The sequence below is a fragment of the Myripristis murdjan genome, chromosome 17 (assembly GCF_902150065.1).
Source record: "Myripristis murdjan chromosome 17, fMyrMur1.1, whole genome shotgun sequence".
NCBI classification, from domain to species: Eukaryota; Metazoa; Chordata; class Actinopteri; order Holocentriformes; family Holocentridae; genus Myripristis; species Myripristis murdjan.
In genome coordinates this window covers 21,079,306-21,096,946 of record NC_043996.1, presented here as the reverse complement: position 1 = coordinate 21,096,946, position 17,641 = coordinate 21,079,306, and the positions used below count along the sequence as shown (strand labels likewise).

Below are 17,641 nucleotides of genomic sequence, written 5' to 3'. Positions count from 1 at the left end.
CCACAGTTACTACTATTATCTATTTATTTATTTATTAGTAGTGCTAATAATTAATATATACACTATTTAAATTTCACTCTAAGTCATCATATCAAACACTCAAGTAACACATTTTATTTGCAAATATCCTCAGTGCAATAAATAAACCACGTTTGCAATGTGGACACGAGTTAAAGTTTTGGCCTTCCGTAATTAATCCATTTTGGTTAACACCCATGAACCAAGTCAAGATGTTCTGTTCAGCCCCAAGTATTCTGTTCTGTTCAGCCCCCACAAGTACACCTCAAAGGACGTTTTGAGAGAATGAGCACGCTTAGATTTAATTTATGAGCTGTCAGTCCCAGCATGAAATGAAACAATACAATATGAAAACACAATGAAAGTAAGCACAAGACACAAAATAAGATGGTGAAAAGACATTAATAGGCTCACTCTACCTAATTTACCTACCTTAGCTTATCATCATCAAACTCAAGACCCTCAGGGAAGAGGGAGGAAAAAAACACATGAAAGTTTTATCAGCCTTATTCACAAAGGCTAATTCTTCAAATGTTCCCAAAAACCCAAAATCTATGTTTTCTCACAGTCATTGCATTCTTCTGTCTGTATGAACATGTGAGTGGTGAACATGTCTGTTTCATGCATGCAGGTCATGCTTATGTGAGCGCGTGGTTGTCTGTGTGTCTTCCTCTCTTTCAGACACCTGTCACATGTAATGATTTTACCTGGAGGTGGATGCGGACTCTGTCCTTGACTCGCAGGAGCCCCGTCTCTCACCCCCATCATTGTCATTGTCTGTATTCTTGCCCGTTTCGTAGTTTTTGTCCTCATTTACTGCAGGCTTGTGTTGGTGTTGGTGGGGGATTTCTCTTTGTATTGGCCCACCTCGTCTCCACAAGCCCGTACACCACTGTGGACTGTTTTATGTAGTTCCCGTTGTGTTAAGGTCAAATCAGGCCAGAGTTAATAGAAATAGATTTTCTACGGTACATCCTGCAATACATCCAGCAGCCAAGGGGGAAACAATTTGTGATAACAGCTTCCTTCACAGCGCCACCAGGCCCGTGATAACATCGATTTCTGTAACGTTCCAGCTGTTAATTACATGTAGCGACATATTTTTAGGCACTGTACATTATACAGTGGGTGGACTAGGTGTTGAGATTGGAGGCAAACTTTTTGACTTTTTGGAAGCAAACGAATGAATGATTTTCAACCAAAAGTCCAGCTGTCTCACACTACACCCTTACAGAGATGTTAAGGTTAATGTTAAATCAAAGAGTCCATGTGTGTCTTTTATTACATAGACTGGCTGTATTGTGTATAATACAATACAAGGATATGTGCGTCTATTTCTTATGAAAACATAAAAAGACACTATTCATACATACTCCTCTATTTTATACTTTTCACATATCAGTGTTTCTCTTAGGGGCCATTCTTCCTGTGCACCTGTGCTAGTACTTCCTGTCTCAGTCGCCCTCTGCTCCTCTCATCCCCCCCCCCAAACCGCATCCTTCACACTGTCACAATAGTACACATGCAGACAGAGCAGATATTACTACTTTGCAGTAACAAACACAAAGACCCGCTCACACATACATGTGCGCGTGAGTGAAAATAGCAGGGCCTTTCCCTTCGTCGCCCCTCAGAATCATGGCAGGTTCGACCATCAAGGGAATCTGTAGGCTCTCACCTGTGGGCTTTGAGAGATTTCCCGTAAGTGCCTCCAAATGTCACAAGAAAAAAAGAAATATACACACACACGCACAGAAGAGATGAAAATGCTCACATTTCTGAAGCACCCATGTCAGAAAAAAAAAAAAAAAACAATCTTACTCCCGCACATGCATCGTTACAAACTCTGCTTTATTTAGTCTATGTTTCCATCCTCCAACGTTAAGACATTAAAATAATTATAGCATTTGAAGTCTCTCCTGTACGCATCACCACTGATGCGCACTTTGCATACAACTCAGAATTATAAGAAACCTCACAGGGGAACTGATCAACAAAGGAGACAGATGCGGAGGGGGAAAGATGGCAAGTCAGATCAACTGCAGATCAGTCTCATTATTGATAATCTAGATGTAGACAGACACTGTAGATACCCTAGAGTAATACAGGATATCTTTGGTATAATTAATACATATAATCTAATTAAATCTATAAAAGCGCAGGACCCTGAGCTGACAGACACACCTCTAATGATTAGAAACAGGATGATAGGCCATGACCTTCTTGTCATATTCTTTATTTGGAAAATACCATTTGAGGACAATTGGAACAATTGTTTTAAAGAGTATCTGCACTACTGTAGATATTACAAAATATCATTTGTAATGTTTTTGGTTTCCTTTAGAGAAAAGAATGGAAGAAAACGTTTTCTATTTTCAGGTTCTGAAGTCTACGCAAGTCCCGTTCATAACCTCAGTACAGAATGGCAGACAGATTCTGTTTTGTGGTGCGATGACCTGATCAGCTCAGTGGTCTACATTCACATCATCTGGGGGAGAGGGCGGGAGGCGGCAGGGTGGACGTCACTCCTGAATGTGCTGTATAGGCCTCTGGGTGGGATAGTTGACGGCTGGAGGGGCGTCCTGCTCCTGGACGTGATCGTAACCCCGCAGGTAGTGGCTGCTGTTCTGCTGGTAGTAGTACACCAGCTTTCTGGCAAACACAGGTTCCACCTGAAATTCAAAAAAAAAAAAAAAAATCTCTATGAATGAAATAAAATGGCACTGACCTATTTCTGAGGTCTCTCCTTTCTAAAAGTTTGGCTTATAAGACGATAAATGATATTTGGAATTATAAGATACTATGGATTGCGTTATCCACATATTCCAGTATTTTACTATTGTCGTATGCTTCTGTGTTATTCTTTTAAAATAACATTTTATGGCTACAATATATAAAAAAGAAAGAAAAAACAAAACAAAACCTTTGGGGCTCAATATTTCAGGTCACCATTTAACCCTGATAGAACCTAATTCTGAGCTCACAATTTATAATTAAAATGCTACAATAAGAGGAGGTAATGGCCCTCACAGTTTAAGCATAATACAGTCAATTACCAAGCCAACTGTAAAGGTTTAGGTGTACCTGTGCTGTGATCATCTTCCTTTGGCGCTGTGGGTCGGGGTACTCATCGCCAAAACAAAGCACCACTTGGTGTCTAGGCGTGCGTCTGCCATGATGGACAAACTCCTGAAGCTCTGGAGGGAGATAGAGAGCAAGGAAAGAAAGAGGATGCAGTGAGAAAATCATATTACCGTCAACAAACCCACAGTTCAGAATGTTTCAAATACAAATAAATAAAACATGCAAATACAAATAAAACAAATAAATAAGCATCTAACCCCCTAATCTGATGTTTGTCCCTCCTTATCATGGTTGGAGGAACATCTGTGATCAAGGAAACTTTTCTGGAAATTACTAGTGAAGACGATGGAAATTACTGTATGAAAACGGCACGACAAACAACACTGTGGACGAGCGTGTCTGACTTCACTGTGTGGTGGACCACAGGAGGTGGGTGGGGACTCCACACACACTGCCCCCCTTGCTGAGAATGTGACAGATTTCTTATCCATCGTTTCTATGTGAGGTTACCTCATCACCGAGAGGGACTTACCCAGCTCAGGCACCTGCACCCTCTACTTCATTATCATCAGCAGCATCATCAATATCACCATAAACATCAGCAGTGACATATCAACTATTCAATTCCCATTACTATGTTGCAGCCCCTGCTCTGCCTGTTAGTGTGGGCTCTCCTTTGTGTCTTTCTGCTGATATGCCTTCCTAGAAGTCAGTGTACGTGCTGGCACATGGTGATGATAATCAATGAATCATCATCATGGAGAGTAAAAACCAAATTCAGCATGTCTAATTAAAACAAAAAGGTTTCTGCACCAACAGGTGTGGAGGTATAGTCAACCTCCTTTTTTCTACCTTGAAGCAAAACACAGACTTGGGCATTGTTATAAATTGATAGGAAAGTTGAGAAAAACAAATTTGCTGTCCTATCTTTAAATAATCTAAGGCCCCGATTTACTAAAGCCTTTAATGCAGGGAAAACCTTAAGTGTGTACAAAAATAGTGACTGGTCAAAAAGGCTGTCCTGCAATGGCAAGTTCTGACTTTTATCACTGAAAATGTTTAGTATCCACTAATGGTTTAATCAGTCTGTGCCTAAGCACATTAAAAATGTTATATACTTCCACTTTTTTTAAATCACTTGTCATAATGTTGCACTCATATTGGTGTGAAAACTATAGTCGTATATCAGTGCTCACCAATGAGGAACTGCTGGGTGTCAAACAGTTTGCATGTCTGCTCTTTATCCAGCTTGTTGGGTTTATCCATGTATGGCGCCAGAGGTCCCTCCCAGTATACGCGTCCCTGGCACAGGCGCTTTGCGTACAAGCCATCAGGTGTCATCCACAGGAGCACGCCCCTCTCCAGGACATTTGGAAGCATCTCGGCACCCTGCCTCTGAGACTCAGGGTATGGAAACGGGAAGAGGATGGTTTCCACCCCGCTGTAAAGCCTGTCCTCCGAGCATGGCGAGGATGAGGATGAAGAAGGAGAGGAGGAGGAAGAAGAGGCGATCCGACAACCTTCTGGACTGGTGGTGGTAACCTCCTTTACCAAAGACTCTCGGTAGAATAGGGACACATGCAGGCTGAAGTCTTGAAGAAAAAGACGAGCATTTAGCAGGAATATCTTAATTTCTTCAATAACATGAATTCAGCTTCACAGCACACTGATGGACACTCAGCAAAGGAAAGCTTATCAATAAAAAATACATTTGTAGCAATCTGGCCATGAAGATTTCTCCTCCAATTACTCACTTCTCTTATCTTTTCAAAAACCTGTTACTGTTAATCATGTGATGGAGCTACAAAAAAAAAAAACAACTCACTATTTAATTCATGGCCTTGTGCCTTGAATTCGAGAATAGGGAAGTAAGACTCACACAAAGTGTTTGCAGTTTCTTGTATGTAAGTGCACTTACATCCACAGTAGTAAATATTTAAAACCAAACATGTAAGTAAGCATTAATGTGCATGTCTGTGTTTGTGATTCCTCACCAGATACGGCACTGCTGTGGTCCACTGTAAACACTGGTTGGGACTCTGGCGGGTAGGTACAGAAACCTGGATGGAATAAATTAAACAAAAACGAGTCATAATTACAGTATTATTACTATTTACTTGAGATGAACAAATGTGCAAAGACATGATGATGTTTCCCTCATGAATAACCTCAATGCAAAAAATATGCTGAGATGTGTAGATGACTGGTTTTAATAATACTGAGGCAAAGGAACCAGCTCAGTTTCATTTATTACAAGGAATGAACGTAAACATAGCAAATAGCAATATGACAAGTGGCACTGTTCTTTGGTTATCCGGTCCCTAACACCATCTTTAGTATAATACCTCGCAAAGTTTTAAATCATATTAATATTTGCAATTTCACCTCAAAGGGAAACAGGAGCCTGACTTGATGCAAACCACCACAGCACCTCTGCAGGACCTGTAACTATGCTGCCTATGATTTATATTACTTCAGTTAAGATTAATAATATGCCATATCTAGTGTTCCCTTTAGAGGGTCAGCTACTCCCCTAGATCTTGCAGGTAAGAAGTGTGTTGCCCACAGGCACTTCAGCAGGGCAGATTCTTACTGACATGGCAGAGTTTCCTTTTCTCACTATGCCACCTGCTGCCTCATTTGCACCGACATCTACATTATGCCACAGTGTGTGTGCGTGTGAGTTTGCATGACATATATTACGATGTGCTGTGCCAAAAAAGAAAGAAAAAAAAAGTTCAAGTATTGAGGAAGCCTTTGAACATAAGGAGGTCGATTAGGTGTGGCAAAGTATTTTGTAGCATACGTGTGCTCAGATTTTATCTTGTAGTTTTGATCACTATAATGGAAAGCAAAGATCAAAAACTGAGAAATCTTAAAGTGTCATCAGAGGGGCATTCTGTAATGTTTCCTTTGAGCTGTGTATCTCAACTAATAGCAGCAAATAGAATACAATTCACTATTATTACATTATATATTTTGACATTGCTGCAATAATGAACCTTGAAGTTGACTCTGCCTCAACTTGATGCTTCCCTATTGCCTTGACAATTTTGCTTATTCTTCGGTTTAATATTCACCAAGCCTTCACGTTTCACACAAATAAAAACACTTGGCAGTTCACGAAAATAACTTTACTTGACGAGGCCAAATTAAGGTTTCACTGTGAAATGAGAATGACGAATGCTGAGATTATAAACAAGAATGACAATGGCACAAGCTACCAACAAATCAGAAGTTGCTACCATGCAATTACCTCTTACTTAAAGCCTTAGACATTATCTGAGTTATGGGGTTTTCATCTGACAGCTACGGATTATGTGTATAGTCCTATGAACCTCACAAGTTCTGAATGTGGTATCCGCAATAGGCATAAGGCTGCTGTACCATTTTCAGCATGTGATCCAGGCCAGGGTCGGCTGAGCGGTGAGGGGTAGTGGCATTGGCCATACTGCAGCTCTGCATGCGGCCCATGGTGATGTGTAGGGGGAAGTGGTGGCTGTTCTGGTGCTTGGTAATCCCTCCAGTCCCTTCTCTCCTGAGAAACCATGTAACCGGGCACCTGAGAAAGGGGCAAAGGGAGGGTCACTCAAAGAAATGGGCCATTAGACAATAAGAATGTGCAATAACGTGTTGTAATGTTGCAGTGTAAAACGTTGAACAGAAGAGAAGCCACAAAACCAAACTTCTGACCTGGTTGTGCAGAGATGTGTATGGAGGGATATAAGTGAGAGCGTTTACATGCGGTGATGTGTCCTCTAGATTATTCATCTTGACACCTATAATGTACAATATAGATTCAAATGCACGATTAGAGATAACATCAGAAAAGTTTTTCAGTTCATTTCAGTGTACACATTACTCAAAACAATGAGTACTTTTTGATGTGAAGACAGTTCATCCACAACAAAGCATTAAAAAAAAAAACAATAATAATAATGAATGGAGCTTACAGGTAACATAATAATTAAAGATTTCATTATAGTTCAATTGTACATATCAGTCAAAAGTGAAGATATGCATGTAACAACACTACTTTGTGAACCTTCTGTAACACACACAAGTTGAGAATTTTGACAGGTTCAAACTGTGAAAAGGCTTTGTGCAGGTCCTGTTACTTTTACGAGAGTGACATGGTGACTGGCTAATGAAGCTCGAGGCAAGTGCCAGTCGAAATCCTGCTGCAAATGTCTAGCATGACCTATGAGCCTAATCTGAAAGCGCATTTAATGGGTGGCAAAAAATGTTAAATGATGGTAGAGCCTTGGTTATGCAAGGCTGGAGGTTGTCTCGTTGTGTTATGTGCACCCTGCACTTGGTAACCGAAGCCCTCTAAAAAAAGCACTTCGGCCTTTCTGGTACATGCTTTGGCTTCCTTTGTGCTTCCTGCCTCATCAGAGTCAAGTGTAATGCTGCCTATGCATGTGTATGTGTAATTGCCAATAACTTATAAACAATGTGAGCACAATGTGCAGCAGCAGGTGCAGATAAAGTACTGATAATTGTGAACTTTTGGATTTTTTTTCATGATGTCATATCAATATCAAACCACTTATTCATACATTTTTTGTTTTTGTTTGTTTGTTTGTTTTTTCACTTAGAAACCCATATTGTGTCTTCTCTATTAATGGATATAGGAGTACATATGTCAAAACAATCAATAGTTTTGTTGCCTGTCATCTCTTTCTGGACAATTTTAGTTTGCACTCACCTCTTTTTGCTCCCTCTGGAATGATTCTATAGACTTTATATGGCTCTGAGATGTCCAGTTGACTTCTGTCCACTAATTCATCAAAGTCATTGCTTTTATTAAGAGCACACCGTAATCTGGTCTTCCATGTAGGGGGGTCTGGCTTGTCCACACCTTCCTTGTATTTCCCCTTGAACAATGCCCATGCCTGCAACAGGTACATCTCCATGTAAAGACTTTATGATTTTGGAGAACAAGCTAATGTGTGAGCATTTAAATCACTTTAATCTCTCATCAGTGAGTCTTGAGAACTTGTTTGAATTTTACTTGACTTTTCAACTTTTTTTTTTCTTTTTTGGCAATTACTGAGCAATACTCAAAATGAAATTAAGGAGCAGCACGTGATGCAACAAGTGTCAGTGAAGTGCCTCGGATGCACAGTGCCAGATGGGGATGGGATCTGACCTTGAAGAGCGCAGCATCCTCGTCTCTGTTGTAGTCCTGTTTGCCCGCGTGTTTCCATGGAATCCTAAAAATGGTTTTCTCGTCGTTTTCCCAAACCAGTCCGGGGTACCTCCTGCTGTCAATCTGATCGATCAGCCACTGTCTGAGTTTGCCGTTGCCGCAACTGACTGACAAGGTGCTGTCCTCGTCCAAGTTCATCTCTGTCGAAATTTAATTAATTAATGCAGTCGTTGAGTTGTAATAGACTAGGATGAACGTTATTTCCTGATGCGCATTGGAATTGCTATTGATCTTAACTGATAAATGAAGTTTTAATTAGGCTGATGGAGCCTTGTGGCATGATGGTGAAAAGCCTCGCCTTACCTTTGATCATGTGAGGTCCTCCGATGAAATCTGTCTTGCAACCCTCTGCCCTATTCTTAAATGTTGTCACATCTCAGTTAGGAGGAGCTTCTGAGGAATCCAGCCTACAGAGGCTTAACAGGAGATACGCAGCACCACGCGCCCATTTCTCTGAAACTTGTGGCCCACGCCACTGGGGTGGGGAATCCCTCTGGTGACACCCAGTACTGTACTGTATGTAGACACCGGCTTGGAGTGGAACAGTTACCTGTGCACAATATCAAAAATGTTCCTTTACCTATGCCTCATTGCTTCTCAATAAAAACAATCTGTGAAGTAATATTTCCCATTACCTATCAACCACCAGATTCATGTGAATTCTTATAAAATCTGAGATCTGCAACTTAAACCAAAACTGATTACAGCTGCGAGGTGGTTGCAATGGCATATCTATGGCAACAACTTCAGTCAGAGATGATTTCAATCTTACTGTGTATTTTACCTTGACTGTATGACTGCCCTCCAGTGGCTATCAGTGCACACATAGCCCTCAGAGGCCTAACCAGTGGTGATTTTTAATGGAAATAATCAACATGTTAAATAATTTCTTAAGAAAACACAGCAGAAAGCTACATGCCTGGGCTAAAGATCACACTATCTACACGAGGGTATGATCTTGCTGTTTCTCATGCCATCATGCATGACCTCCCTTGCACATCAGACAAACAGGAAGAGACCCAGGAAACAGAGGTAAACAGAGCAGAGCGTGTCTCTCGTCACCCTGAGTGTGACATCCAATCGACAGCTACAACTTAATCAAACACTATTTTTTCCTCCTTTTATTATTTCACAGAATGCAGTCATATTGATACACAGAAGGATAAAAAAACAACACTGTACACAGCATTCATAAATTAGAGAAAACAGCACCAGAAACATCAATCATCACTCAAATATCACTTGTTTCTTCCTGTGTCCATGATCATTACACTTGCTTCAGCAGTGGTGGACATTATGACAGCAATCTGCTCCAAAGCAGAGCAGACAGATGCCTCCAAACAGGTCCAGAGTGGTTTTATCCAGCAGCACAAACCTCCAGGCTGAGCCGTGGAGGAGCTCAGGTGTCTCCAGGTGGCAGGGAAGCCTGTTTTTCCACCTCCTCGCCATTGACTTTGGAGGCCTTGGCTAGCAAGATTCGAATATCAGCCTCATCATTGAAGGGATTGTCTTTGTACTCCTTCTTCAGCCATTCTCTGTACTATATGGGGAAAAAGGAGAAATATTGTTTGGTATTTTGATGCTAGATTGAGGAGATGAAAATAGCTCTGAAACAGAATCAAACTGAATCCGAATCAGAAATACTTTATTGATTCCTGAGGGGAAATTGGGTGAAAATACTACTCAAGTATAAGTATTGTTAGTAGAAACCAATTTAAAGGTATAAAAATGCACTGGTAAAAGTAAAAAACTAGCCCATTTAAAGTTACTCAGTTTCTGTTTTAGAGGAGAACACTGTTACATGAGATCCTTCCATGCACTTCTAATGGGATGAGTTCAAATTTGATTATTTTAATTAGAAATATTAGAAATTACACAATAGTGTGCAAACAAACAAAAGACAGATTACTCTTCTTTGCTCACTAGCTGTTCACCATGAATGGCTCCACAACTGGCAAATTTACGATTGTCCAATTTCTTACTTTCATTTTTGGAGAGCCCAAAAATGTACACCCATTGTAGCTAATATTTAAACAAAAACGTTGTTTCAGCAAAGTAATATTGGTGACTTTGTCAAGAAAAAAAGAAAACTAAAACTACTGTTAACGGTTATCAAGTGGTCATCGTAATTTTAATTGGGTGTGCATGTTTAATGCAATTCCTGTGTAATGACTGAATATAGTTACTTGCATTCTTGTCAGTGTAAAGAATTTTAAAAATGCAGCTGTCAAGGACACATCCTCTTCCCATCAATACCATCAATACAGACCTGATCAGCTTGAGTAGCCTCGAACTCCTGGAGCTGACGCTGGAAGCCCAGGTTGGGGCCAGCACAGGGCCGGGCCACTCTGACTGCAGCCAGCGCCTCCTGCCAGCCCAGCCCTGTCACTGTCATGATGTAAGCAACCACCAGGGTGACGCTGCGGGACACACCTGCCAGACTAAACAAAGAGAGAGAGAGAGAGAGATAGTCAAAACAAGGGATGAGTGGTACATACACTGATTGAACTGTACATTCTCCACATCTTTGGATAAGCCTTGACATTTACTGGCTAAAATGTATAAAGAAAAAGTGGAGAAAGCTGTGGCTCTACCCAAATCTTATCAATACCCACATGTTCCCCTTCATTTCTGAGAAGACCCTAAGCCTCACTACATATAGCCTTACCTCAGTGAGCATAAGGTCAGCTGCCCACTACACAGACACAGCTTGTCAGATGAAGCTTGTTATGTTTTGGGAAGTTCAAGAATAGCCTTCTGCTTATCTATCAATCTCCTGTGTGCAGCCGAGTTACACATGGGTTCACTTGTGTGTGCTGTTCACTTGTGTGTAAACAGCTCTTTAACAACTGCACTTTCTGTCTTCGACATTTCTGTGTGTCTATAAGGTATGGATGGAGGACACGTATCTAGCTCAGTTACTTAAGCAGCATCTCCTCTCAGGTTTCAATACCCTGTGTGGCGTGAGTGAACCTTAATTTTAGCTGTGAGGTGGAGCTCCAGCATGCAGTCTGTTTCTCACCAGTGAACGAGGCAGCCCTCTCCTTTCAGGCGGGATTCATGCATAAACATTATGCTTTGTTTAAAGTGCTGCGTCCTGTGGAGCATAAAGATGGTGGTTATGAGAGGTCATAACCAGATTACTCCCTTGTGAAAAGGGAATGAGAGCTACAACTGTAAAGTAACTGTGCTGTGACTGTGTAACACTATTTTGTCATCACTATAATAGGGCAGGGGGCTAGGGCAGGAGGCTGTGTGTGCTGGGCATGAGTACACATATGCATGTGTGTATTTATTTATTTAAGCTTGACTTGTCAAAACCCATCCATGTCTTGTCCTGGCAGGAGCAGGATAAGGGTATGTTTATCATAGGACTGAGAGAGCAGGCTTCAGATTTCATATGCAGGTTTCACACACTACTCTGAACTAAAGACTAGAGGTATGGAAATTGGTCAATTTTAGGATGCATCTCAATGTGGACATAGGCGATTCTGCGTTGATGCAGTGACAGAACATAATCATCATGTGCCCTGTCTTAGACCTGCTATGTGAAAACCTTATTCACCCATGACTTATGGTACTGCCGCCAAGGGCCATATATGGCAAACTGTGGTCAGCCACTCACTCATTCACCAGATGTCATTCACCAGGTGCCTGTTCAGTACAGCCCACCTGCCCATGGCTTGTTCACCAAACTGGGCATGAATACGCTGCCAAGTTGTGTCAACTGCCAGGGACTCTCCTACACTAGAAGTTGCATTCAGACAGAATCCAGCAAAGCGGCACCTTCCCGCAGGATTGTGCGGAGGCGTGCAGAGGTGCGGGCATGTTTATTTGTGCTGTAGAACATAACCACCATCACAAAATAACAATCACAAAATAATGTTTTATTTTTCTGATTCACTGCTTTGTTCTCACTACCACCACTCCCTCTCATCATTCACTCTCTAGCTTGCTCAACCATCACTGCACTCTCTCCCTCTCTTTTTATCTTGTCTTCAAAATGAGTTGGGAAGTTGACAACAAAGTCAAACTTTAGACACCAGCAGCAGTAGGAAATTTTCCAGCATGACGAAACTCATTCATGGATGTTTAGTAGGATGCATGTGTAGTACGCACCATGGGTCTACAGTTTCATGCTTGTAGATTCCAGCACATTTGTAATTCACTGCAGAAGGAGATGCATCTTTTATATTATTGACTGCTGTAGTCTGATCTTTAAAAGCATGTTCTAAATAAAAAAGGGAGTTCAGATTTGACTGACTGCATGTATGACTTGATGAAAAGTAGCCATGTGCAGTAATATAGAAAATTGAGGATGCAATTGTTGCCATGCGTCAAGCAATCAAATCCTGACAGTTGAATCGCAATCGAAATGAATCGTGATGCCAGTGAAGATTCACACCTCTACTAAAGACACATGTGTCAACCAGGGTGATAACGGTGACAAGGGGCATCTGAGTGTACATTGGGGTATGTGTGTGCATTGAGGGGAAGGGGAGCCTGTAAAAATACAGGCAGAGCATCAACCATCACACAGAACTGCAAAGCTGAGCTGTGAGACTTCCTTCCTGTTCAAAGTGGAGACCGCCTGCAATATGAATTTGACCACAAAATACTTCTGTGGGTGTTGGGGTGGGGGGCATATGTATGTGTGTGTGTGTGTGTGTGTGTGTGTGTGTGTGTGTGTGTATGTGTCTAAGAGCCAGGGGATCCTAGAGTAGCAAAAAAAAAAATGCATTGCCCTTGTTAGCACAATGTCAGATAAACTGAGTTATCTAGTTAAATAATCTCTCTTCCCCATCTCCTTTGTTACATAAAAACATTTACCCATTGTATACATGCATGTATTTGTACACACACACACACACACACACACACATATATATATATATGTATATGTATGTATGTATGTATATGTATGTATATATGTGTGTGTGTGTGTGTGTGTGTGTGTGTGTGTGTGTGTGTGTGTATATATATATATATATATATATATATATATATATATAAGTTTAATATCAAACATGCACTGAGGGCTGACTCTTACGGTCTTATTATGATCTACTCCGATCTATTTAGGTTCATACTAAAATGGTGAGTTTGTGAAAGCATATCATTTTCACGTTAGCTTGAAGAAAATGAACCTCAAACACCCACACAGTGCAGCCTCAAATGGATCTAGTACTCTCTCTGGTTCAGCCTTTCGTTGTTCTGCTCTGCGTTGCTGTGCTGCAAATTTGGGTACTTACAGGTTTTGTGTGGGCAGGTCTGCTGCAGAAATGCAGAGATAGGTCATCTCCTATGTGACAAAGTATGTTAGTTACCTGTTGGCAATTATATGCATTAATGACTATCACACAGCAATATGTCACCATTATGTGAAACAACAGTAAAGGACATAACAACAGTCTGTATCAACACACTTAAAGTTCTAAAGTGTTTCAAAATGCATGTTTATGTTCCCATGCCATATAGCAGGAATGGCAATTGCACTCTGATTTATGGTCAAATTTCTTTGTGCCCCATTTTGAATTTATCAGGAAAATGGGGGCAGAAATATTTCACAACAAAATCAATACAAATTAGCACAGTCCACACTGACCGTAGTCGCAGCATCCGCCCACTCACAAGCCCACACAAGAACATAAACCAGAACAATGACCATACAGTACCAACTGTTGCTGATTGGCATTTTTTATGCTTCTCTGGAAATATGTAAAAATGATCTCCGCCTGCATACTGCATTATCATTCAGGAGTGATGACTGTTTTGCTCAAGAGCTGGCTTGCTTCATTGTTAACAAACACTGAGGCAGCTTTCCTTGAATTACCTGACAGACTGGTCCAAGGACTTTATCAGAGCTGATGTCACGTGTACTGCACTATTACACCGACAGCTCTCAGACAACCAGACATGTTCAGCCTAATTTGTTTGACCATTTATTTTCACATACAATAATGAGAAACTGCAGCTGCAGACTGCCAGTGAGAGCAAAGAGGTACAGCAACAGGGGGAGGGAATGAGCTTCTTACCTGGAGGATAGGAGCTGCACTGTCATGAATGGACAGGATGTGTGTGATGTTGTTTCTGGCTAACTGCTCTCGGTCTCTTGCATCTGAAGTACAAAAACCAATAAACAAAGACGATGAATGCTCGCAGCAAAGATCCAGTGCAGGCAAATTGAAAACAAGTCATAATCAAAGACCCACCTTTGAAATTCCCCAGGTACAAATCTGGCAGGACCTAGGGGGAAGGTGCACAGAAACACTACTGACATTAAATGCTGTAACACACATGGGCACACAGACATGGACAAAGCATCCCTGTTGAAGTAGTGAGGTGGTATATTTAGAAGGCTAGCACATACAACAGCTGAGAGCTCAAAACGTCACTCTGAAAATATAAAGCGCTAATAAGAAATCATAATGCATCCCTCATGACAGCAGGGCACATCTGCCTCTCTCTCTCTCTCTCTCTCTCTCTCTCTCTCTCTCTTTCTCTCTCTCTGTGAGTGTGTGTGTGTGTGTGTGTGTGTGTGTGTGTGTGTGGGATCACTTATTGTTCTTCCTTGTACTGTAAAATACATAAAGGTTTCATGGGGGAAGTGGAAACATATTTGATGTTGCTGGATTACAAGATTTATTTGGTAACCACTGAAGTTATAACTGTTGACGGTTTTACCACTTAAAGGTTAATTAATATTTTTCCTGAGATATAATTACTGGCCATTTAAAACTTGAATCGATATGTCGCTTTTTTGTGTGATGAACAATACAGAGATCCTGCTGTTAGTTAACACTCAAAACACCGAGGACCATCCGGGTGAACTTCACTTTAGTAGTCACTGACGCGCATGCAGAAACGAATGACAGTCATACCTTGTTGATACCGTTACCCATGCTCAGCGATGCCGTCTGACGAGGCTTATGGAAAGACGGGCGACAGTGAAATCCCCCGCGGTGAAAACTAAGTGTTCAGCAGCTTGACACCGTTTGGCAAACGCGCTGTGGAGGCAAAGGCAGCTCCGCGTCCGACCGCAGAGGACTGGGCTCTGTTGCCAGTGCAGCTCCCCGAGCTGAATCTTGGGACTTGTAGTTCTCTGATGTAAGGACGCGCGCTCGCAAAGAGATCTCAGAGAGTAGCGCGCGCACTGGTAGACAATCGTTATGTTATGTTAAATCATGTCATGTCATGTCATGTTATAGTATGTGATGTGATGCGATGTGATGTTATTTATTTTAGTTATGTTATGTTATGTTATGTTATGTTATGTTATGTTATGTTATGTTATGTTATGTTATGTTATGTTATGGGGGAAATGTATTTTATCTATTTGCACGCGGGATTAGGATTAGATTAGATTAGGGGTTATTTTATTACAAGGTAGAGCAGCGGTTCTCAACCTGAGGTCCGGGGACCCCCGGGGGCCCTTGAGAAGGTTCCAGGGGGTCCCCAGAAAAATATTGTAATTCGACTATTATTTCCCTGACTAGAAGTTAACCCAATGAAATGTATAAGATTGACTATTCTTTTCATAGGTTTCACACTCTTCACTGTTAATCTGCCATTCTACAGTATAGACAGTTACAGAGTAACTGAATGTTGTCAGATGGGGCTGAGACTTCTTATCAAATTCTTATCAAAGGGTATGCAGCCTGAAATGTATTATTGTGGGTGTCCTTGACACCAAAAGGTTGAGAACCACCATTATAGAGGACAAACTGGGTAATAAGTGATTATTATAAATATTAGTAAGTGAGTGAGTGAGCGAGTGAGTCAGTCAGTCAGTCAGTTAGTTATTTTTTTATTTTTTTATTTAGTCGGTTAGTTAGTTAGTAAGTTATTTATTTAGTTAGGCTACTTATTTCTTCTGGGCTATTGTGACAGAGCTCAGCGAAATGTAATCTGACAGGGCTGGAGACATTAGAAAAATAACCCAAAGTTTCCTGACAGTAACCGTTAATTATAGCTTTTACAAAGAAAAACAAGAAAACAAGAAAACAGCGATGACAGGTAATTGTGATATTGCTTTGTTGTGGCTTTAGTGTGTAAGGGAGGAATTCTCTTTATCGTGTGGGCGTTCACGGATAGGCTGCCCAAAACTAGACCTACATGTCAAATGTGTCACCCACACTGCTACAGGCTACAATTTAGGTGGTTTCCCGTCCTAGTTGCACAGAAACATTTGTTTTATCAATGAAAGCAGTCATTTATATAGTTTACCTGCGATTCTTTGTCAATGTGAAATTACTGTTTGGCCACTACATTTCAAATGTTTCCAAAACATCAATTTTCAGATTATTGCTGATGAATTATGAATGAAGCTTCTGTGCCACTGCAATGCAGACTAAATTGAGAGTGTAAAAATGTGAAGACAGACAGAACAATATGCCACTATTAAGTGAAAAATCTTGATATTCGCCTCTGTGAAAAATGGACAAGGCTCAGGGGCATCCTATGGGACAGAAGAGAGAAAAGACAGGCTGACCCTCTGTGAGCATTGATGGCTGGATTGCCATAAAATTTGTTGTGTAAAATCAAGACCCCCAGTGGAAGAAACCCATTTATTTGTCTTGACCTTTTCTTTAGTGCCACGATCAGGCCTTCTCATTTCCATATTTTCCATTTCCCCTTTTAACACTGTTTATTTTGTAGTTGGTATGTATAATGAGTTCAAAAATCTGCTGCTGATTTTATTCTTTTGTTTGTTACATCATTCTATAGATAATAATGTTTATTTATTTGAACTGAAAAGGTTAATACATATAAAGTTATAGAGTTACTCATTAATGTTTAAAGAATTTTCCACTCAGGAATTTTACCAATAAAATTACAGTTAAGCTGTAAAAGATGTAAATTAAATAATGAACTCCACTGTACACAGAATGTTGCATGCATGTCTGCACAGTGTTATATTGTCACAACCCACTCTCTATAAATATTGTACAGTAAGTATTGGACTACAAGATGGTTGCAAGTCTGCAAAAGTAGAGTTAAAGCTTTGAAAGGGAGGGTTTGGCTCTTCAGGGGTGGTTACAGCAAGTGCACAGGGTTGGCATGACCTTGGGTGGAGGGCCCCCAAGATGTACTGTATGTTTTCATGGGGCCCTAAAATCCCTGGCAGTGTCCCTGACCAGGCTATAGGTTAGTGCTCACCCTGTGCACCCAGGTAATTCATAAAATCAATATGCTGTGTGGGAGGGTTGCTTAACCCTCCTAGTTTAACCTCTAGCTTAATTTGCCTACAGTATTAGACCTATTAACCAGCTTCATTCCTATTCATTATCACAAGATCACGACATCTTTTAGAATTCATTGTCT

At 40.9% G+C, this 17,641-nt stretch overlaps 2 protein-coding genes across 2 annotated transcripts; both read right to left on the bottom strand.

Moving 5' to 3' along the window:
* Positions 1–1,848: 1,848 nt before the first annotated feature.
* irf4a (interferon regulatory factor 4a) lies at positions 1,849–8,704 on the bottom strand. The gene is made up of 9 exons (XM_030074475.1): positions 8,621–8,704; positions 8,258–8,457; positions 7,814–8,000; positions 6,796–6,881; positions 6,490–6,664; positions 5,097–5,162; positions 4,299–4,694; positions 3,103–3,215; positions 1,849–2,690 (listed from the first exon to the last, which is right to left on the bottom strand). Exons 1-9 carry the CDS (start codon positions 8,628–8,630, stop codon positions 2,541–2,543), a joined length of 1,383 nt encoding a protein of 460 aa, XP_029930335.1. The 5' UTR covers positions 8,631–8,704; the 3' UTR covers positions 1,849–2,540.
* Positions 8,705–9,415: 711 nt separating this feature from the next.
* Positions 9,416–15,374, bottom strand: dusp22b (dual specificity phosphatase 22b). The gene is made up of 7 exons (XM_030073572.1): positions 15,199–15,374; positions 14,530–14,563; positions 14,353–14,435; positions 13,570–13,619; positions 11,340–11,414; positions 10,587–10,758; positions 9,416–9,857 (listed from the first exon to the last, which is right to left on the bottom strand). Exons 1-7 carry the CDS (start codon positions 15,217–15,219, stop codon positions 9,717–9,719), a joined length of 576 nt encoding a protein of 191 aa, XP_029929432.1. The 5' UTR covers positions 15,220–15,374; the 3' UTR covers positions 9,416–9,716.
* Between the last annotated feature and the right edge of the window lie 2,267 nt (positions 15,375–17,641).